This window comes from Coregonus clupeaformis, chromosome 3 (assembly GCF_020615455.1).
Source record: "Coregonus clupeaformis isolate EN_2021a chromosome 3, ASM2061545v1, whole genome shotgun sequence".
Taxonomy (NCBI): domain Eukaryota; kingdom Metazoa; phylum Chordata; class Actinopteri; order Salmoniformes; family Salmonidae; genus Coregonus; species Coregonus clupeaformis.
In genome coordinates, this window is record NC_059194.1 from 28,476,066 (window position 1) to 28,499,047 (window position 22,982).

General features: G+C 41.5%; 2 protein-coding genes across 10 annotated transcripts in view; both read left to right on the plus strand.

Annotated features, from left to right (window-relative positions):
* LOC121543687 (protocadherin alpha-C2) overlaps positions 1–22,982 on the plus strand; it is a 180,698-nt gene that overhangs the window by 11,879 nt on the left and 145,837 nt on the right. For 2 of the 9 annotated variants that reach the window (XM_041853842.2, XM_041853953.2), the window contains exon 1: positions 17,727–20,252. The exons of 3 other annotated variants lie outside the window; for them this stretch is intronic. In XM_041853842.2, coding sequence (XP_041709776.1) covers positions 17,889–20,252 — 2,364 coding nt within the window. In that variant the 5' untranslated portion in view covers positions 17,727–17,888. Of the gene's footprint in view, positions 1–773; positions 3,294–6,795; positions 9,281–9,948; positions 12,475–14,591; positions 17,083–17,726; positions 20,253–22,982 lie in introns of those variants that run through there. 4 more of the 9 variants (XM_041853858.2, XM_041853882.2, XM_041853817.2 and 1 more) reach the window with 4 other exon arrangements.
* Positions 3,865–6,616, plus strand: LOC121543834 (protocadherin alpha-8-like). Its single transcript, XM_041853980.2, has 2 exons — positions 3,865–6,377; positions 6,578–6,616. Exons 1-2 carry the CDS (start codon positions 4,017–4,019, stop codon positions 6,614–6,616), a joined length of 2,400 nt encoding a protein of 799 aa, XP_041709914.2. The 5' UTR covers positions 3,865–4,016.

Sequence of the window (22,982 nt, forward strand, 5' to 3'; positions counted from 1 at the left end):
CGTTTGCAACGCCAGGGTTGTGGGTTCGATTCCCACGGGGGGCCAGTATTAAAAAAATATGTATTCACTAACTGTAAGTCGCTCTGGATAAGAGCGTCTGCTAAATGACTAAAATGTAAATTTGAATGACTCCAGTGCGTTAGTAAATACTTTTTGACTGACGATGAAGCGGTTGCTGTCCATCCCGATCGTGCTGAATCGATGCTTAATGTCTTATTTGTGTTGTTGGCTGATATTCGCGTGTTAAAAAATATATAAATATATAAATATAATTTAGATATGCTGATCTCTCTTTTTTAATATGTGACTTGCCATAACCAGTTCCCAACAAGACTCATTATTGTACGTGATTCCTCTGTCAACAAACGCTTTTTCTGTGCGTAATGGAGGAGAACTGAACTCGTGGATGCGGTAGCTGTCCACCCGTGTGCTCCTTAATTACAAGTGCATTGTTTTATTTGAAAACGTAGTATCTACTATCTCATTCGTCTACATTTATGCTTCCCATAAACATATTAGTCTTGTTCCATATCACTTTACTCTCTCTCAAACTTTTCTCCAGGAGTATTGGTGATATAGTGCTGATACATTTGCTAAAGCTAATAAAGAGAGGTAAAATCATTCTAGAGCCTTGTGTACTCGTGGCAAGCAATAGCTCGGTCCGCATGGTGTCAGTGTCACACAAGGAGACTGACTGACTGTCTGGTGTTTTGTAAATTAGGCCTTGCCCCTCTCTGGGATGTTTTGTCCCCAAATGCAGAGAGAGCGGCGAGGACATCAGAACAGGACGTGCTATGATAGTCAGAGAATAATTGTATTATTTTTCTGTGCTGAAACATTGCATTCGTTGTGGATCATTATGAGTTGGTCATCTGATCATTAGGATTGTATTATTTCATTGAGGATTGTGCTTACTTTTCTGTCTAACGATGGGAGATGGAAGACAAAGGCGTAGATGGGAGTACTGGTGGGTTGCTCTGCGTTTCTCTTTGCTGCTGTGCTTCGGGCAGCAGGTTTCAGCACAGATAAGATACTCTATTCCAGAGGAGGTGAAAGAGGGATCCGTTGTTGGAAATGTTGCTAAGGATTTGGGTCTTGACGTCAGTACCTTGGTGGAGAGACGGTTTCGTATTGTTTCTGAATCTGATGAAGCTCTTTTCCAGGTAAATCAGAACAATGGCGTCTTGTACGTTCGTAAGAATATCGATAGAGAGGAGCTCTGTGATGGCAATGGCGTGTGTTCGATAGACTTAAAAGTCGTTGTTGAAAACCCCTTAGAAGTCCATTATGTGGGTGTAGAAATAACGGATGTAAATGACCACTCGCCTATTTTTGCTGAAAAATATCTACATTTAGACATAGCAGAAAATACCCTTTCTGGGACGCGCTTTGAACTCCAGACTGCACGTGATGCAGATGTAGGAGTTAATTCTGTGCGCATGTACAAGTTAAGTAGTAATGCTCATTTTGAATTGGAGTTAATTGATAATGGAGACGAAGACAAAGTTCCATTTTTAATCACAAGGAAGGCCATTGACAGAGAACAAAATGCAAAGCATTCGTTAATTCTGACAGCTATAGATGGAGGCAATCCCCCAAGATCAAGTACTTTAAATGTCACAGTAACTATTCTTGATACAAATGATAATCGTCCAATTTGTGGTAAAGATCTTTATACTGTAACAATCCAGGAAAATGCACCCATTGGAACAGCTGTATTAACCATAAACGCCACTGATACAGATGAGGGACAAAATGGCGAAATTGAATATGCACTTGGTAGAAACATTAAGCGCAAAGTTCATGACATATTTAATTTGAACAGTCTTACTGGTGAAATTCGTGTTATAGGTCCAGTAGACTTTGAAGATAATGAGTTTTACAAGCTAACAGTGCAAGCCTCTGATAAAGGACAGCCCCCATTATCAGTCGATTGTAGAGTTGTCATCACGATAACGGACATAAACGATAATAAACCAGAAATAGGGGTGACATCATTGTCTACCATGATATCTGAAGATTCTAAGCCTGGAACGGTCATATCTCTAATTAGTGTAACGGATAAAGACTCCGGTAACAACGGTAAAGTCCTATCGAAAATATCTGAGAATATCCCTTTTGAGTTAAAACCGTCATTTAAGGAGAATGTCTATTCCATTGTCACAAAGGGGCGTTTAGATCGAGAACTTTTTTCCCAGTATGACATCACAATAACAGCAACTGATTTTGGCCGGTCTCCTCTGTCCACATTCAAAACTCTCAGCGTACAGATATCAGATGTGAACGATAACAGTCCAGAATTCACCCAAAACCCTCTTGAGCTGTACTTAGTGGAAAATAACGCCCCTGGTAGGTCAATATTATCTGTAAGCGCCTCTGATGAAGACTTAAATGAAAATGCCGCGATTTCATATCACATAGTTAGAGGAGAAGGGACACCGAATGATATGGCTTCTTTTCTGAACATCAATTCTGAAAATGGAGATATTTCCGCTCTAAAAAGCTTTGACTTTGAAACCCTCAAAACGTTCCAATTCCAAGTTGTAGCTACAGACTCTGGAACTCCGTCACTAAGCAGCAACGTCACAGTCAACGTGTTCATTCTGGATCAGAACGACAACGCTGCAGTGATCTTGTATCCAGTCAGCGCTAACGGTTCAGCTGAAGTTGTGGAGCAGATTCCCCGCAATGTGAACGCAGGCTATTTGGTGACTAAAGTGAGAGCATATGACGCTGATATAGGATATAACGGCTGGTTATTATTTTCACTGCAGGAAGTTACTGACCACAGTCTCTTTGCTTTGGACCGCTATACAGGACAGATAAGGACACTTCGGTCATTCACAGAGACAGACGAGGCTGAGCATAAACTGGTCATACTGGTAAAAGACAATGGGAACGTTTCACTCTCAGCAACAGCTACTGTGATTATCAACGTCGTGGAGCCCAAAGAGGCTTTTGCAGCTTCGGATATTAAAAGCTCAGTAAAAGACGAGGAGGAGAACAGCATTACATTTTATTTGATTATTACTTTGGGGTCAGTTTCAACGCTTTTTCTCATCAGTATCATCGTGTTGATTGTAATGCAGTGCTCCAAAACCCCAGACTATTCCTCCAAATATTTACAAGATGTGAATTACGACGGGACACTGTGCCACAGCATCCAGTATAAATCCGGAGACAAACGGTACATGTTAGTTGGACCCAGAATGAGTATAGGTTCTACTATTGTCCCAGGCAGCAATGGAAATACTCTAGTGTTACCCGACCACAGGAGGCCTGCATCTGGAGAGGTAAGAACTGTTTTAAGAGTTGCTCTTTCAAACATTTACAAGTATTATATGTAGTCTGTTATTGTTATTTTTAGTTATGTTTTTGATAAATAGGTCCTACCTTATCTCAGTACAGATTAGTCATTTTTTCAAATGGCTCCCATGTATATTGGAATGTTTTGTCCGTGCATAATGGGGAAGTTTATTTGAAGCTATCCGGAAAAAATAGCTGTCCACTGCAGTGGTGCTGAATTCTAGTCTTTCTTTTTTACGTTGGTGAAGTCATCCACTACCTTTTACGTTGGTGAAGTCATCCACTACTTTTGCCATATACACTTCGGTCTTAACGAGGCGATAACATTGTTTTTCCCTTTCATCCTTTCTCATTGTTTAGCTGTTACTAAAAGTATAAGTAGTAGTGTTTTTACATATCTTCACATGGCATCTCTTAACCGTTAAATCTTCATAGGTGTGGTAACCAGAACCTAGGTCCGCCTGGTGTCAGTGTAACACAAGGAGACTGACTGTATGGTACTTTGTAGAATAGGCCCTGCCCCTCACTGGGCTGGTTTGTTCGACACATACAGAGAGAGTGGTGCGGACATCAGAACAAGACGTGCTATGCTGAACAGATTATTTTGTAATGTTTTCTTGCTGAAGAATCTGTTTTAGTATGGATCATAACGAGTTGGCCATCTGATCATAAGGATTGTAATTTTGGGATCGTGTTTGGTTGTTTTTACAATGGGAGACGGAGGACAAAGGCGCAGATGGGAGTACTGGTGGGTTATTCAGAATGTATCTTTGCTGCTCTGCTTCGGGGAGAAGGTTTCGGCACAGATAAGGTACTCTATTCCAGAGGAGGTGAAAGAGGGATCCATTGTTGGAAATGTTGCTAAGGATTTGGATCTTGACGTCAGTACTTTGGTGGAGAGACGGTTTCGTATCGTTTCTGGATCTGAGGACTCTCTTTTCCAGGTAAATCAGAACAATGGCGCCTTGTATGTTCATAAAAATATCGACAGAGAGGAGCTCTGTGATGGCAATAACGCATGCTTGATAAACCTCAAAATCGCTGTCGAAAATCCACTTGAAATCCACTATGTCAGCATAGAAATAACGGATATAAATGATCACTCTCCTATTTTCCCTGAAAAAGATCAGTATCTAGAAATGCCAGAAAATACCTTTCCAGGTGCGCGATTCGAACTCCAGACTGCGCGCGATGTTGACGTTGGAATCAATTCTGTTCATTTGTATAAGTTAGGTCAAAATGCACATTTTGAATTACAGTTAATTGATAGTGGTGAAGGTGACAAAATACCATTTTTAATTTTGCAGAAGCAATTGGATAGAGAGCAAAACACTAAACATATGCTATTACTTACAGCACTAGACGGAGGGAATCCACCTAAGTCAGGCACCTTGAATATCACTGTTACAGTTCTTGATGTAAATGACAACCGACCCATCTGCAGTCAAGACGAATATTCAGTAACATTGCCTGAAAACGCTCTAAATGGAACTATTGTCCTCCGAGTAAACGCCACAGATGCTGACGATGGCCCAAATGGAGTAGTGGAATACACACTTGGAAGAACCATAAAGCGTAAAATACATGACATCTTTGAATTAGATCACGTAACTGGTGAAATTCAAGTCAAAGGCCAGGTTGATTTTGAAGTAAAGGAGGTTTACAGGTTAAATGTACAGGCTTCTGATAAGGGACAACCTCCAACAAGTGTTGATTGTAGAGTTATTATTAAAATAGGAGATGTAAATGATAACCAACCAGAAATAGATGTGACTTCCCTCTATAACACAGTGTCCGAAGATTCTAAACCAGGAACTGTTATTTCTCTCATCAGTGTAACAGATAAAGATTCCGGTATTAATGGTAAAGTCATTGCTAGTATATCTGAAGACATATCATTTGAATTAAAACCATCATTTCAGGAGAATGTGTATTCTATCGCCACAAAGGGGCGCTTAGATCGAGAACTCGTGTCCCATTATGACATCACAATAACAGCCATTGACTGTGGTCAGCCTCCTCTGTCCACATTCAAAACTCTGAGCGTCCAGATATCAGATGTGAACGACAACAGCCCAGAATTCTCCCCCAAAACCCTTGAGCTGTACTTAGTGGAAAATAACGTTCCAGGTGCGTCCATATTCGCTGTAAGCGCCTCTGATAAAGACTTGAATGAAAATGCTGCGATATCATATCATATAGTTAGAGAAGGGACACAGAATGATATGGCATCTTTTTTGAACATCGATTCTGATAATGGACATATTTCCGCGCTAAAAAGCTTTGACTTTGAAATCCTCAAAACGTTCCAATTCCAAGTTGTAGCTACAGACTCTGGAACTCCGTCACTAAGCAGTAACGTCACAGTGAACGTATTCATTATGGATCAGAACGACAACGCTCCAGTGATCTTGTATCCAGTCAGTGCTAACGGTTCCGCTGAAGGTGTGGAGGAGATTCCCCGTAATGTGAACGCAGGCCATTTGGTGACTAAAGTGAGGGCCTATGACGCTGATATAGGATATAACGGCTGGTTATTATTTTCACTGCAGGAAGTTACTGACCACAGTCTCTTTGCTTTGGACCGCTATACAGGACAGATTAGGACACTTCGGTCATTCACAGAGACAGACGAGGCTGAGCATAAACTGGTCATACTGGTTAAAGACAATGGAAACGTTTCGCTCTCGGCAACAGCTACTGTGAAGATCAACGTTGTAGAGCCCAAAGAGGCTTTTGCAGCTTCAGATGTTAAAAGCTCAGTAAAAGACGAGGAAGAGAATTTCGTTACATTTTATTTGATCATTACTTTGGGGTCAGTTTCAGCGCTTTTTCTCATCAGTATCATCGTGTTGATTGTAATGCAGTGCTCCAAACCTACAGACTATTCCTCCAAGTATTTACAAGATGTGAATTACGACGGGACACTGTGCCACAGCATCCAGTACAGATCCGGGGACAAACGGTACATGTTAGTTGGACCCAGAATGAGTACAGGTTCTACTATAGTTCCGGGCAGCAATGGGAATACTCTAGTGCTACCTGAACACAGGAGCAGAGCTTCTGGAGAGGTAAGAACAATACTTTTTTGTAACTGCATAGCACTTGCATATTTGATTGTCTTATTTTGTTTGTAAGTTCCGTCTGAATTGCATTTTATTTTAGTGTGTCTAATATCTGGCTTCGGTCGGAGTATGGTTGTAGCATTAACAACCGTACTCCTCTCATAGGTTATCTCATTGAAATCAGCCGCTCATCACTGCTTTTGTAGGTGATCGCTGTCCACGACAGTGGTGCTGAAACACTGTAAAGTTCAACGTGCTGTTTGACATGTCACGTATTTATGTTTTAGTTTGAGTTGGTGCGAGTGGTGATGTTGTGCTCATGGTGTCGCTGCTCTTCAGTGTTAGAAACATGCATTTGGTTTAAATCCCTCCCTGTCTTTGTCGTGTTGGCTCATTGAAAATCATATATTTCTAGTGAAACCGGCACTGCCTTTCTGGAACGGAGAATACCAGCCACATGAAAGGTTGCTTGGATATGTTTGGTGGATAACCTTGTCATCTTGATTTTTCGGTATAAAACGGAATGTAACGGTTCCAAATTAACAGGAATTTTCAAAATGGTAGACGGACAGAGAAGAGGGGCGCCTCTCAGGGCGATGCTGTTGTTTGTCTTTTTGTTGTGCTTTTGCCGTGGAGTTTATTGTCAAATTCGCTATTCTATCGTGGAGGAGTCGAAAGAAGGTACTTATGTGGGAGACATAGCAAAGGATCTGGGGTTCAGTGTGGATAAACTGACGGAACGAAGGTTTCGGATTGTATCGGGCTCTAAGGAAGGTATTTTGCAGATAAACCAAGACAATGGCGTGTTGTATGTGAACAGAAACATCGACAGGGAGGAGCTGTGTGAGAAAAGCATTATGTGCTTGATAAACCTAAAAACCGTCGCCGAAAATCCGTTGGAAATACACTATGTTGAGGTAGAAATTACAGATATGAATGATCATTCTCCCAAATTCCCGGAAAAGGTGAAACATTTGGAAATATCCGAGAGCGTTATGCTCCAGGGGACGCGCTTTCCCCTGGATGCTGCGCGTGACCCTGATGTTGGAGCTAACAGTCTCGGTAAGTACACTCTCAGTACAAACGAGAACTTTGAGTTAGATGTTAAAACTCGCGGCGAGGATAAAATCCCTTTTTTGATATTGAAAAAGCCGCTAGACAGAGAGCAGAAGCCTGAAATATTGTTAACGTTGACTGCGTATGACGGGGGTAAACCAGAGAGATCTGGCTCTGTCAATATAACCGTAAAAGTTATCGATGTTAATGACAATGCACCAGTCTTTGACCGACAGGTGTATACGGTAACTTTAGATGAAAATGCTCCCTTAGGTACCTCTGTTTTGAGGCTGCACGCCACGGATATAGATGATGGCGCAAACGGACAGGTTATGTACTCATTTGATAACAGTCTTAAAAACAAAGCGTTCGATTATTTCGAGATAGATGCAGTTACAGGGGAAATTACAATCAAGGGGTTAGTAGACTTTGAAGAGCAGAGTGTTTACGAAATTGACGTGCAGGCATCTGACAAGGGCCACTTTACTTTGACTGGTCATTGCAGTGTCGTTATCAACGTGAAAGATGTTAATGACAACGCACCTGAGATGGACGTAACGTCTCTGTCAGGCCAAGTCCCCGAGGACGCACGACCCGGTACAGCTGTAGCTCTAATCAGTGTGTCTGACAAGGACTCTGGTGAAAACGGCTTGGTTATATGTACAATCTCGGACAAAATCCCTTTCGAATTAAAACCGTCTTTTCAGAAAAATATGTATTCTTTGATTACTAAAAGTGGATTGGACAGAGAGTTGGAGCCTATGTACACAGTGACTATAACTGCTACGGATAAAGGAGACCCATCATTGTCTTCCCACAAAACTATCACGGTCCATATCTCAGACGTTAACGACAACAGCCCTGTCTTTTCCCAGAGTCCATATACTTTTTATGTACCTGAAAACAATGCTCCAGGCGAGTCTTTGTTTTCATTGAGTACATCAGATAGAGATCAGGATGACAACGCTCGTGTGTCTTATCATATTTGGAAAGGCGATGGAGATTATCCTATTGTATCTTACCTAAATATTAATTCTGATGGTAACATTTACGCGCTAAAAAGCTTTGACTTTGAAACTACCAAAACATTCCAGTTCCAAGTTGTAGCTACAGACTCTGGAACTCCGTCACTAAGCAGCAACGTCACAGTGAACGTGTTCATTCTGGATCAGAACGACAACGCTCCAGTGATCTTGTATCCAGTCAGCGCTAATGGTTCCGCTGAAGGTGTGGAGGAGATTCCCCGGAATGTGAACGCAGGCCATTTGGTGACTAAAGTGAGAGCCTATGACGCTGATATAGGATATAACGGCTGGTTATTATTTTCACTGCAGGAAATTACTGACCACAGTCTCTTTGCTTTGGACCGCTATAGAGGACAGATAAGGACACTTCGGTCATTCACAGAGACAGACGAGGCTGAGCATAAACTGGTCATACTGGTAAAAGACAATGGGAACGTTTCACTGTCAGCAACAGCTACTGTGATTATCAACGTTGTGGAACCCAAAGAGGCTTTTGCAGCTTCTGATGTTAAAAGCGCAGTAAACTACGAGGAGGAGAACGGTGTTACATTTTATTTGATCATTACTTTGGGGTCAGTTATAGTGCTTTTTCTCATCAGTATCATCGTGTTGATTGTAATGCAGTGCTCCAAAACACCAGACTATTCCTCCAAGTATTTACAAGATGTGAATTACGACGGGACACTGTGCCACAGCATCCAGTACAGATCCGGGGACAAACGGTACATGTTAGTTGGACCCAGAATGAGTACAGGTTCTACTATAGTCCCGGGCAGCAATGGGAATACTCTAGTGCTACCCGACCACAGGAGTAGAGCTTCTGGAGAGGTAAGAACTTAAATACGTTTCTAATTACTAACCATTTGCTGGTGCTGTCCCTGAGCTTGGAAATTGTCAATATTATTATTTCATAGTGTAAAAATGTGTCAGATGTTATGTTGTCTAGTAAAAGCATTAGCCTATTGGATGAAACATGATCTCACAACATCGCTCATCGAAGTAGCTTGCCGGCTCGTTCACAGCCTCATGCTTTCAGGGCTGGTCGCTGTCCACGGCTGTGGTGCTTACACGCTATATAAGTTCAATGAGCTGTCTGTCTTGTGAAGTTTTGCCAAAATGTGATGGTGGTGTGCATGCACCTCAAGTAGCTATCCTGTTAATTTATACAAATATTTCTCAATTTGTATTTCTGTCGGGGTGGGACACTTGTTGAATACGTCAGTAAATGGTGTCCCAGGCTATTCATCATGGTATGTAGACCCCAGTAAACTGTATCCTTACTTTCTTAATCAACATAACTTATTGAGTAAGGTTTTCTCTTCGATATTTACTGTGACAAAATACCATGAATAATCTTAAACTATAGTGTAATGTGAGGTATAATCACATGGTGTCAGTACCCAACTAGAATAACGCTCCTGTTAGACATCCTCTTGTCATACTTTTGAGTCCGCCCCCTTGCTGGTTTCGTATCATATTCAGTCGCTGGAGGAACACAGTCGTGAGCTTCGTGGGGAGAATACAATCTCAAATTTACATTCTGAAAACACTTTTGGATAATGAGCTTTGGCCACATTTGTTTATATAATATATAGACAACTGTCACCAATGACGGAATAGTGGAAGTGCTCTGGATTACTGTTATTTATCTTGAAAACATGGAACAAAGAGGATGCGGGGCATGGTGGGAGCGACGGCAGTGGTTCGTCTTCATGGTAGTTTTGGTTTTCTGTTGGAGCGGAGGTTCTGCACAGATAAGATACTCCATCTCTGAAGAGCTTAAAGAAGGAACTGTCGTGGGGAATATAGCTAAGGATTTGGGTGTAGAGCGAAGCACCTTAAAGGAAAGGGGATTTCGAATCGTTTCTGGCTCTACCGAGACCCTTTTCCAGGTAAACCAGAATGACGGAATATTGTATGTGAACCGAAAAATAGACAGAGAGGAGATGTGCGAACTCAGCAGCGTGTGTTTAATTAACCTGAAAACTGTTCTAGAGAACCCGCTGGAGATCCATTATGTTGCGGTTGAGGTGTTAGACGTCAATGACCATTCTCCCAGTTTTCCAGAGAAAGAGAAACGGTTAGAGATTTCAGAATCTGCATTACCGGGGGCGCGATTTCAGCTGCCAGCTGCGGGCGACTTGGATGGTGGCCAATTCTCTGTTCAACAATATAAACTCAGTCACAGTGAACATTTCCGTGTTGAGGTCAAAGACCGAGGTGAAGATGGTAAGATGCCGTTTTTGATTTTACAAAAGCAACTAGATAGAGAAACAGTAAAGAGCCACAAACTACACCTCACTGCCATTGATGGTGGAAATCCCCCGAGATTTGGAACTATTGAAATAACTGTAGATGTATTAGATGTTAATGACAACACACCTTTGTTCACTAAAGATGTGTACTCCGTAATGTTAAATGAAAACTCTCCGGTAGGTACAACTGTTATTCAGGTAAACGCAACTGATTTAGATGACGGTGTCAACGGACATGTAATATACTTATTCGGTAATGACGTGAATAGCAAAATACAGAAACTTTTTGATTTAGATGTCAAAACTGGGCAAATAACGGTTCGAGGGCAAATCGATTTTGAGATAAAAGATAGCTATGAGATTGACATACAAGCGTCAGATCAAGGAGTTGCTCCACTAACAACAGACAAAAGTGTGATCATAAAAATAGTTGATGTCAACGACAATGAACCCGAAATAGAGGTGACATCCTTTTCCAACGCCATTCCCGAGGATTCTAGACCCGGAACTACTGTCGCATTAATCAGTGTTAATGATATGGACTCTGGTCTCAATGGGAAAGTGATCTGCTCTATAAATGGTGAGGACGTCCCTTTTAAACTAATGCCGTCCTTACAGGATAACATATATTCTGTAGTCACAAAGTCACAACTGGATAGAGAGAAACAGGCTCATTATGACGTTACAATATTTGCTAAAGACGAAGGCCAGCCTTCCTTGTCATCTATAAAGACTATCAGCGTTGTTATATCAGATGTGAATGATAACAGTCCAGAGTTTTCACAGAGTCCCTATACTTTCTATGTCACTGAGAATAACGACCCAGGAGGCTCAGTATTTTCAGTCAGTTCCTCAGATCGTGACATAAATGAAAACGCAGTTATTTCATATCATATTCCGATAGAAGGTGGTGAGGGGAACAAATTGGCATCTTTTCTTAATATTAATTCTGAAAATGGGAACATTTTGGCGCTAAAGAGCTTTGACTTTGAAACTTTAAAAACGTTCCAGTTCCAAGTTGTAGCTACAGACTCTGGAACTCCGTCTCTAAGCAGCAACGTCACAGTGAACGTGTTCATTCTGGATCAGAACGACAACGCTCCAGTGATCATGTATCCAGTCAGCCCTAACGGTTCCGCTGAAGGTGTGGAGGAGATTCCACGCAATGTGAACGCAGGCCATTTGGTGACTAAAGTGAGAGCCTATGACGCTGATATAGGATATAACGGCTGGTTATTATTTTCACTGCAGGAAGTTACTGACCACAGTCTCTTTACTTTGGACCGCTATACAGGACAGATAAGGACACTTCGGTCATTCACAGAGACAGACGAGGCTGAGCATAAACTGGTCATACTGGTAAAAGACAATGGGAACGTTTCACTGTCAGCAACAGCTACTGTGAAGATCAACGTTGTAGAGCCCAAAGAGGCTTTTGCAGCTTCTGATGTTAAAAGCTCAGTAAAAGACGAGGAGGAGAACAGCGTTACATTTTATTTGATCATTACTTTGGGTTCAGTTTCAGCGCTTTTTCTCATCAGTATCATCGTGTTGATTGTAATGAAGTGCTCCAAAACCCCAGACTATTCCTCCAAGTATTTACAAGATGCGAATTACGACGGGACACTGTGCCACAGCATCCAGTACAGATCCGGAGACAAACGGTACATGTTAGTTGGACCCAGAATGAGTATAGGTTCTACTATTGTCCCGGGCAGCAATGGAAATACTCTAGTGTTACCCGACCACAGAAGAGCTTCTGGAGAGGTAAGGTTGTAAAGTTGTTATTCAAGTTACACGTTGTGTATGGTCCCCATTAACTATAAAGCCTGTACTGTACAGTGCATAGATTCATTGTCTCAATAAAATAATATGAACGTGGGTATTTTGGAACTTGCTTTGCTATTTAGAGGTTTGTTCAAGTGTATTCGTTTTAGTTCTGTTATCTACGACAGTTTGGAGGGAATTGTATTGCATTCGTTTTTTTGTAGTTCTTTAAGTGTCCTTTTAATACCACCAATTTGCTACAGAATATGATGTGTGGGGCATCCTAAATCAATTAAAGAGTAACTCAAAGTTGTATCGCCTTAGAGCTGTGTGTTTCTGCAAGGCAGAATAATGCACTTGTGATGTGTCGCTGTCCATTTGCGTGGTGCTGAAACACTGTTGTTTTGCGGCTCTTCAAAAGAAAATATAACATACAAACTATGCAATATGCTTTATTTTATATTTTTGTAAATCTCTATCAAGTTGCTGGTAGATAATATCAGCCTCTATTAGCCTACACATAAACCCTACACACAATTTAAGTTAATGATTGCAATGTGTGGTAGAATCGCACGGTGTCCGTGCTTTAACTAGAATTATGCTCTTGAAAGAAATCTCCAGGTCATACCTTTGAGTCCTCCCCTTGGTTGGTTTGTAATTTCGCTGCTAGCAGACAACAGTCGTGAGCTGCGAGGAGAGATTTAGAACACAATTGAATGCAACTAAAATGCTTTTATTTTTTTTGAATCAGTGATCATATTTGGGAATGTAATGGGCAAGGGTCATTGGTAATAGAAGCATAGTTTGGTGTGCTGTGGATTATTGTTGGACTAAAGATTCTACTATTGTCCCGGGCAGCAATGGGAATACTCTAGTGCTGCCCGAACACATTAGCAGAACTTCTGGAGAGGTAAGAACTACATGTTTTGTAACTGCAAATGTCGTGGAAAATGATCACTATACTTATGAAAAATCAAAGTTCTTGCAGAGTTTTTGTAGAATCAAGATATACTTTATTACATAGAGCAACAAAAGCCGAGCTGGTCTGCAGAGCAGCTAACTCACAACATTCGGCCCTCAGTTATTTACAGTCATTCCTGCTCGTTTGACATACTTTTAGCTTGAAACCCTCCCAGTTCAGTCTCTCCCCAATTGTCTCCAAACTTTCATCTTTTGACCGCACCGCCCACTCTCTTAATTTATGATAGTGGCGATATCTGACTTCTCCTCCTAGATTTATTTAGTTTGGATACAATGGTGGCCCAAACCAAACTTCCTCATGTGAAAAATAACAGAGCCACCACCTGGCTCTGCTCTGTTCATTCCAAAACATATCAATCGATACTGAAATATGGTTTAAACATAGCAGATCCATAACCCATTCTCAACCATATACATTTTAGACATTCCTAATGCATTGCCTCATACATAACAGTATAATCAATCAAGAGCCATTTCCTGACTCTGGCTCAGACTCCCTCCTTGTGTACCATTCGGTACCACACTCCACATCACTTAGTCTTATTGCCTCATCCTCCGTACCATTCTGTACCACACTCTGTATTTATAATTAGCTATATTTTAATCTTTATAGTCTAGAAAGATTTACTATTTTTAACCTATGGTCTGATCTTGGGTACCACTCGGTACCATGGCTCCGTATGGTCTACTGAAAAAATACCCACCCCTACTGAGCAAATACCCAACACATAGCACTTACATAGTTCATTGTCCTATTCGGTTTGTAAGTTCCGTCTGAACTGCATTTTATTTGAGTAGGTCTAATATGTTGTTTTGGTCGGAGTATGGTTGTGGCAATAACAACCCTACTCCTCTCACAGGTGGCATTAACAACCCTACCCTCTCACAGGTTATCTCATTGAAATCAGCCGCGCATCACTGCTTTTGTAAGTGATCGCTGTCCACGACAGTGGTGCTGAAACACTGTACAGTTCAACGTGCTGTTTAACATGTCACATATTTATGTTCGTTGAGTTCTTGCGCGTGGTGATGTTGTGCGCATGGTGTCGCTGCTCTTCAGTGTTAGAAACACCTACTTTGTTTAAATCCCTCCCTCTCTTTGTCGTGTTGGCTCATTGAAAATCATACGGGTCGAGTGAAACGGGCACTGGCTTTCTAGGAGGGAGAATACCATCTGCATGGAAGGTTGCTTGGGTATGTTTTGTGGATAACCTTGTCATCTTTATTTTTCTTGATAAAGCGGACTGTAATGGTTCCAAAATTACAGGACTTGGCAAAATGGTAGACGGACGGAGAAGAGGGGCGCCTCTCAGGGCGATGATGTTGTTTGTCTTTTTGTTGTGCTTTGGCCGTGGAGCTTATTGTCAAATTCGCTATTCTATCGCGGAGGAGTCGAAAGAAGGTACTTATGTGGGAGACGTAGCAAAGGATCTGGGGTTCAGTGTGGATAAACTGGCGGAACGAAGGTTTCGGATTGTATCGGGCTCTAAGGAAGGTTTTTTGCAGATAAACCAAGACAATGGCGTGTTGTATGTGAACAGAAACATCGACAGGGAGGAGCTGTGTGAGAAAAACAATGTGTGTTTAATCAATATAAAAACCATAGCAGAAAATCCAATGGAAATACATTATGTTGAGGTAGAAATTACAGATATAAATGATCATTCTCCTAATTTCCCGGAAAATATAAAGCTCTTGGAAATAGCAGAGAATCTTGTATCGCAGGGAACGCGCTTTCCTCTGGACGCTGCGCGGGACCCTGATGTTGGAGGGAATAGTCTCCGTAAGTACAGTCTCAGTCCTAACGATCACTTCGAGTTAGACGTTAAAACTCGCGGAGAGGATAAAATCCCTTTCTTGATTTTGAAAAAGCCGCTAGACCGAGAGCAGAAGCCTGAAATTATGTTAGTTTTGACTGCGTTTGATGGAGGTAAGTCAGTGAGATCTGGCACAGTCAATATTACAATAACTGTTATTGATGTTAATGACAATGCACCAGTCTTTGACCGACAGGTGTATACGGTAACTTTAGATGAAAATGCTCCCTTAGGTACCTCTGTTTTGAGGGTGCACGCCACGGATCTAGATGATGGCGCAAACGGACAGGTTATATACTCATTTGATAACAGTCTTAAAAACAAAGCGTTCGATTATTTCGAGATAGATGCAGTTACAGGGGAAATTACAATCAAGGGGTTAGTAGACTTTGAAGAGCAGAGTGTTTACGAAATTGATGTGCAGGCATCTGACAAGGGACAAGTTACTTTGACTGGTCACTGCAGTGTCGTTATCAACGTGAAAGATATAAATGACAATGCACCTGAGATGGACGTAACGTCTCTGTCAGGCCAAGTCCCCGAGGACGCACGACCCGGTACAGCTGTAGCTCTAATCAGTGTGTCTGACAAGGACTCTGGTGAAAACGGCTTGGTTATATGTACAATCTCGGACAAAATCCCTTTCGAATTAAAACCGTCTTTTCAGAAAAATATGTATTCTTTGATTACTAAAAGTGGATTGGACAGAGAGTTGGAGCCTATGTACACAGTGACTATAACTGCTACGGATAAAGGAGACCCATCATTGTCTTCCCACAAAACTATCACGGTCCATATCTCAGACGTTAACGACAACAGCCCTGTCTTTTCCCAGACTCCATATACTTTTTATGTACCTGAAAACAATGCTCCAGGCGAGTCTTTGTTTTTATTGAGTACATCAGATAGAGATCAGGATGACAACGCTCATGTGTCGTATCATATTTGGAAAGGCGATGGTGACACTCCTATTGTATCCTACATAAATATTAATTCTGATGGTACCATTTACGCGCTAAAAAGCTTTGACTTTGAAACTCTCAAAACGTTCCAATTCCAAGTTGTAGCTACAGACTCTGGAACTCCGTCCCTAAGCAGCAACGTCACAGTGAACGTGTTCATTCTGGATCAGAACGACAACGCTCCAGTGATCTTATATCCAGTCAGCGCTAATGGTTCTGCTGGTGTGGAGGAGATTCCCCGCAATGTGAATGCAGGCCATTTGGTGACTAAAGTGAGAGCCTATGACGCTGATATAGGATATAACGGCTGGTTATTATTTTCACTGCAGGAAGTTACTGACCACAGTCTCTTTGCTTTGGACCGCTATACAGGACAGATAAGGACACTTCGGTCATTCACAGAGACAGACGAGGCTGAGCATAAACTGGTCATACTGGTAAAAGACAATGGGAACGTTTCACTTTCAGCAACAGCTACTGTGAAGATCAACGTTGTGGAGCCCAAAGAGGCTTTTGCAGCGTCTGATGTTAAAAGCGCAGTAAAATACGAGGTGGAGAACAGCATTACATTTTATTTGATCATTACTTTGGGGTCAGTTATAGTGCTTTTTCTCATCAGTATCGTCGTGTTGATTGTAATGCAGTGCTCCAAAACCACAGACTATTCTTCCAACTATTTACAAGATGTGAATTACGACGGGACACTGTGCCACAGCATCCAGTACAGATCCGGAGACAAACGGTACATGTTAGTTGGACCCAGAATGAGTACAGGTTCTACTATAGTCCCGGGCAGCAACGGGAATACTCTAGTGCTACCTGAACACAGGAGGAGAGCTTCTGGAGAGGTAAGAACTTAAATACGTTTCTAATTACTAACGATTGCTGATAGTTTGCCTGAACTTGGAAATTGCCTACATTATTATTTCATAATGTATAAATGTTGTCAAATGTTATGTTGTCTAGTGAAAGGATTAGCCTATTGGATGAAACATGATCTCATAACATCGCTTATCGAAGTAGCTTGCCACAGCCTCATGCTTTCAGTACTGGCCATTGTACATGGCTGTGGTGCTGAAACGCTATAAGTTAAATGCGCTGTTTGTCTGGAGAAGGTTTGCCAAAATGTGATGGTGGTGTACATGCACGTCATGTAGCGATCCTGTTGATTTATACACATTTCCCCCATCTTTATTTCTGTCTGATGTGGGACACGTCAGTAAATGGTGCCAGGCTTTGCATCATGGTATGTAGACCTCAGTAATCTGTATCCTTACTTTCTTCATCCACACAATTTCTTGAGTAAGGTTTTCTCTTTGATATTTACTGTGACAAAATACCATGAATAATCTTAAACTATAGTGTAATGTGAGGTATAATCACATGGTGTCAGTACCCAACTAGAATAACGCTCCTGTTAGACATCCTCTTGTCATACTTTTGAGTCCGCCCCCTTGCTGTTTTCGTATCTTATTCAGTCGCTAGAGGAACACAGTCGTGAGCTTCGTGGGGAGAATACAATCTCAAATTTACATTCTGAAAACACTTTTGGATAATGAGCTTTGGCCACATTTGTTTATATAATATATAGACAACTGTCACCAATGACGGAATAGTGGAAGTGCTCTGGATTACTGTTATTTATCTTGAAAACATGGAACAAAGAGGATGCGGGGCATGGTGGGAGCGACGGCAGTGGTTCGTCTTCATAGTAGCTTTGGTTTTCTGTTGGAGCGGAGGTTCTGCACAGATAAGATACTCCATCTCTGAAGAGCTTAAAGAAGGAACTGTCGTGGGGAATATCGCTAAGGATTTGGGAATAGATCTGAACACCTTAAAGGATAGGGGATTTCGAATCATGTCTGGCTCGACCGAGCCCCTTTTCCAGGTAAACCAGAATAACGGTATCTTGTTTGTGAACCGAAAAATAGACAGAGAGGAGGTGTGCGAACGGAGCAGCGTGTGTTTGATAAACCTGAAAACCGTTCTAGAGAACCCGCTGGAGATCCATTATGTCACGGTGGAGGTGTTAGATGTTAACGACCATTCTCCCAGCTTTCCAGAGGAAGAGAAAAGGTTAGAGATGTCAGAATCTGCGTTACCGGGGACCCGATTTCAGCTGCATGCTGCAGACGACCCAGACGGTGGCCAATATTCAGTTCAACATTATAAACTCAGTCACAATGATCATTTCCGTTTGGAAGTTAAAGATAGAGGTGATGACCGCAAAACACCTATTTTGGTTTTACAAAAAACACTGGATAGGGAGGCTATAAAAAGCCATAAGCTAATGCTTACAGCCCTTGACGGTGGGAAACCTCCTAGGTCTGGAGAAATCAGAATAATTGTAGATGTATCAGATGTCAACGATAACGCCCCAGTCTTTACAAAGGACGTATACTCAGTATTGCTGAATGAAAACGCTCCTTTAGGCACAACTGTGATACAGGTTAATGCCACTGATTTGGACGAGGGTTCTAATGGTGAAGTTATCTATTCTTTTGCCAATGACGTGCAAGGGAAGGTGCGGAAACGTTTTGATTTAGACCCGAAAACTGGTGAAATAATTGTAACAGGAGTTATAGATTTTGAAGAAAATAAAAACTATGAAATTGATATTCAGGCATCAGACAAGGGGACAGCTGCTTTGACAACTGAAAAAAGTGTTATAATCAAAATAGTTGACGTTAATGACAATGCACCTGAGATAGAAGTGACATCATTTTCTAACGCAATCCCTGAGGATTCTAGACCAGGAACTACTGTAGCACTAATCAGTGTTAATGACTTGGACTCTGGTCTCAATGGCAAAGTTCTGTGTTCTGTAAGTGAGGGCGTCCCGTTCACTCTAACGCCGTCTTTACAGGACAACATGTACTCTGTAGTCACTAAGTCACCACTAGATAGAGAAAAACAGTCTGAATATGATCTAACAATAGTAGCCAAAGACGCAGGGGAACCGTCCTTGTCATCTATAAAGGCTATCAGCGTTGTTGTATCAGATGTGAATGATAACAGTCCAGAGTTTTCACTGAGTCCCTATACTTTCTATGTCACTGAGAATAACGACCCAGGAGGCTCAGTATTTTCAGTGACTGCCTCAGATTGTGACATAAATGAAAACGCGCTTATTTCATATCATATTGTCAGAGACGGTGGCGAAGAGAACAAATGGGCGTCTTTTCTGAACATGAATCCTGAAAATGGGAACATAATGGCGCTAAAAAGCTTTGACTTTGAAATCCTCAAAACGTTCCAATTCCAAGTTGTAGCTACAGACTCTGGAACTCCCTCACAAAGCAGCAACGTCACAGTGAAGGTGTTCATTCTGGATCAGAACGACAACGCTCCAGTGATCTTGTATCCAGTCAGCCCTAACGGTTCTGCTGGTGTGGAGGAGATTCCCCGCAATGTGAATGCAGGCCATTTGGTGACTAAAGTGAGATCATATGACGCCGATATAGGATATAACGGCTGGTTATTATTTTCACTGCAGGAAGTTACTGACCACAGTCTCTTTGCTTTGGACCGCTATACAGGACAGATAAGGACACTTCGGTCATTCACAGAGACAGACGAGGCTGAGCATAAACTGGTCATACTGGTAAAAGACAATGGGAACGTTTCTCTTTCGGCAACAGCTACTGTGATTATCAACGTTGTGGAACCTAAAGAGGCTTTTGCAGCTTCTGATGTTAAAAGCTCAGTAAAAGACGAGGAGGAGAACAGCGTTACATTTTATTTGATCATTACTTTGGGGTCAGTTTCAACGCTTTTTCTCATCAGTATCATCGTGTTGATTGTAATGCAGTGCTCCAAACCCACAGACTATTCATCCAAGTATTTACAAGATGTGAATTACGACGGGACACTGTGCCACAGCATCCAGTACAGATCCGGAGACAAACGGTACATGTTAGTTGGACCCAGAATGAGTACAGGTTCTACTATAGTCTCAGGCAGCAACGGGAATACTTTAGTGGTCCCCCCAGAACACAGAAGGAGAGCTTCTGGAGAGGTAAGAAGTTAAATTCTATTCTAATTACTAACCGTTTGCTGGTGCTGTCCCTGAGCTTGGAAATTGTATATGTTATTATTTCATAGTGTATAAATGTGTCAAATAACTCAATGTGGTCACATCCCATGGCTCTTATCGTAAGAGTACTGTTAACCCCAGTGTCCTGGCTAAATTCCCAATATGACCCTTAAACCATAGGGGTCACCTAATCATCCCCAGCTTCCAATTGTCTTATCATCCTTCTTCCGCTCCCCTGTATCAATTCCCCAGGTCGTTGCTGTCAATGAGAATGTGTTCTCAGTCAACTTACCTGGTAAAATAAACGTAAAATAAAAACAATTATGGCAACATGATATCATAGGAAAACGTCATCCTGGAACAAAAAGTTCAAATGTCACAACATTGCAGTCAATGGGAACAGATGAGTGTCACAGTGTTTGTTTTCCTCAGTACAGTCAATGGGAAAATGTGTCTTATTGATATACAATTAAATTGGTTGAGGCTTATTTTTTCCCATTGACTGCTATGTTTTGATATAAGCTTCATCCCTGTGACACTCATCTTTTCACATTGATTGCAATGTATTGACATAAATGTCAACCATGTGGCACTCAGCTTTTTCCATTGACTACAATGTATTTTAAAAAATGTCAACCCTGTGAGACTCATCTTTTCCCATTGACTGCAATATATTGAGAAAAAAACATCCTGTGACACTCATCTTTTCCTATTGACTGCAATGTACTGAGAAAAACATCAACCCTGGGGCACTCATATTTTCCATTTGATGAAAATGTGCTGAGAAAAAAATCGACCTTGTGACACTCATATTTTCCCATTGACTGCAATGTACTGAGAAAAACCTGAACCCTGGGACACTCATATTTTCCAATTGATGGCAATGTGCTGAGAAAAACATCAACCTTGTGACACATCTTTTCCCATTGACTGCAATGTATTGAGAAAAGCGTCAACCATGTGACAATCATCTATTCCCATTGACTGCAATGTATTGAGATAAACATCAACCCTCTGACACTTATCTTTTCCTATTGACTGCTATATACTTAGAAAAACGTCAACCCTGTGACTAATCTTTTCCCATTGACTGCAATGTACTGAGAAAAATGTCAACCCTGTGACACACATCTTTTCCCATTGACTGCAATGTATTGAGAAAAACTTCAGCTGCCCTGGCAGTTTAGCTTTTTGTAAAAACGTGCCATGATGATGTTTTCAGGCTGATAATGGGCTGAAAATGTTATGTTGTCGATTAAGAGGGTTATCCTAAAGCCATATATATAGAGACTTAGGCCAATGCGGTTGAACGTTCCGAGAGCTCCACTTTCTCCTCCATAGATGCGGTTAAGGCATCAATGGAATGCAGACCTATCCATTGACAAGATTGGCATACATTCAACAAATCTGATCTAACAAAGTAGATATTCCTAAAATCCGTCATGATTTATGTATTGTAATAGGCCCACAATGTGGTTACTTAAGTCCGATATGGATATAGTTATCTGTTTTCGCTGCACAACATTTATAAGTCCTCCCTTTTCAGGTTTAGAAGAAGTGACTGCTAAATGCTAACTCCCGTTCGTGTATGCTGGTTAGCATGGCAATTCCCCAACCGTTTCCATGGCAATTCCATTGTTTTGGTCGTGTTCAATTGACCTCTTTACCACATCTTTAACGTTGCTAAGTGATAATTGACACTTCCGTGTTGTGTTGTTCATTTCTGATAGTTTTCTAAACCTATGAAGATGTCCACTGAAAGCAGATATGCAATTTGTTAACACTACAACACAGTAAAGACTTGGATACACATTATCCCAAATGCTGATCAATAAAAACGTCTGTTAAATTCGCTGCAATGTTTTGCGTGTTTACAGCGGGTCATTGTTACATCACCAATATTTCAAGAATAAAGTTCGATATGGGTGCTAACATGGCAGCCGTTCTAAAACCTGGGCTTCGGAAAGTATTCAGATCCCTTGACTTTTTCCACATTTTGTTACATTACAGACGCATTCTAAAATGGATTAAATAAATACAAATCCTCAGCAATCTACACACAATACCCCATAATGACAAAGTGATAACAGGTTTTTAGATTTTTTTGCAAATTTATAAAAAAACAAAAACACAAATACCTTACACACATAAGTATTCAGACCCTTTGCAATGAGACTCGAAATTGAGCTCAGGTGCATCCTGTTTCCATTGATCATCCTTGAGATGTTTCTACAACTTGATTGGAGTCTACCTGTGGTAAATTCAATTGATTGGACATCATTTGGAAAGGCACACACCTGTCTATATAAGGTCCCACAGTTGACAGTGCATGTCAGAGCAAAAACCAAGCCATGAGGTCAAAGGAATTGTCCGTAGAGCTCCGAGACAGAATTGCGTCGAGGCACAGATCTGAGGAAGGGTACCAAAACATGTCTGCAGCATTGAAGGTCAAATGACAGCCCGGTTGGAGTTTCCCAAAAGGCACCTAAAGACTCTCAGACCATGAGAAACAAGATTCTCGAATCTGATGAAACCAAGATTGAACTCTTTGGCCTGAATGCCAAGCGACACTTCTGGAGGAAATCTGGCACCATCCCTACGGTGAAGCATGGTGGTGGCAGCTTCATGCTGTGGGGATGTTTTTCAGTGGCAGGGACTGGGAGACTAGTCAGGATCGAGGGAAAGAGGAACGGAGAAAAGAACAGAGAGATC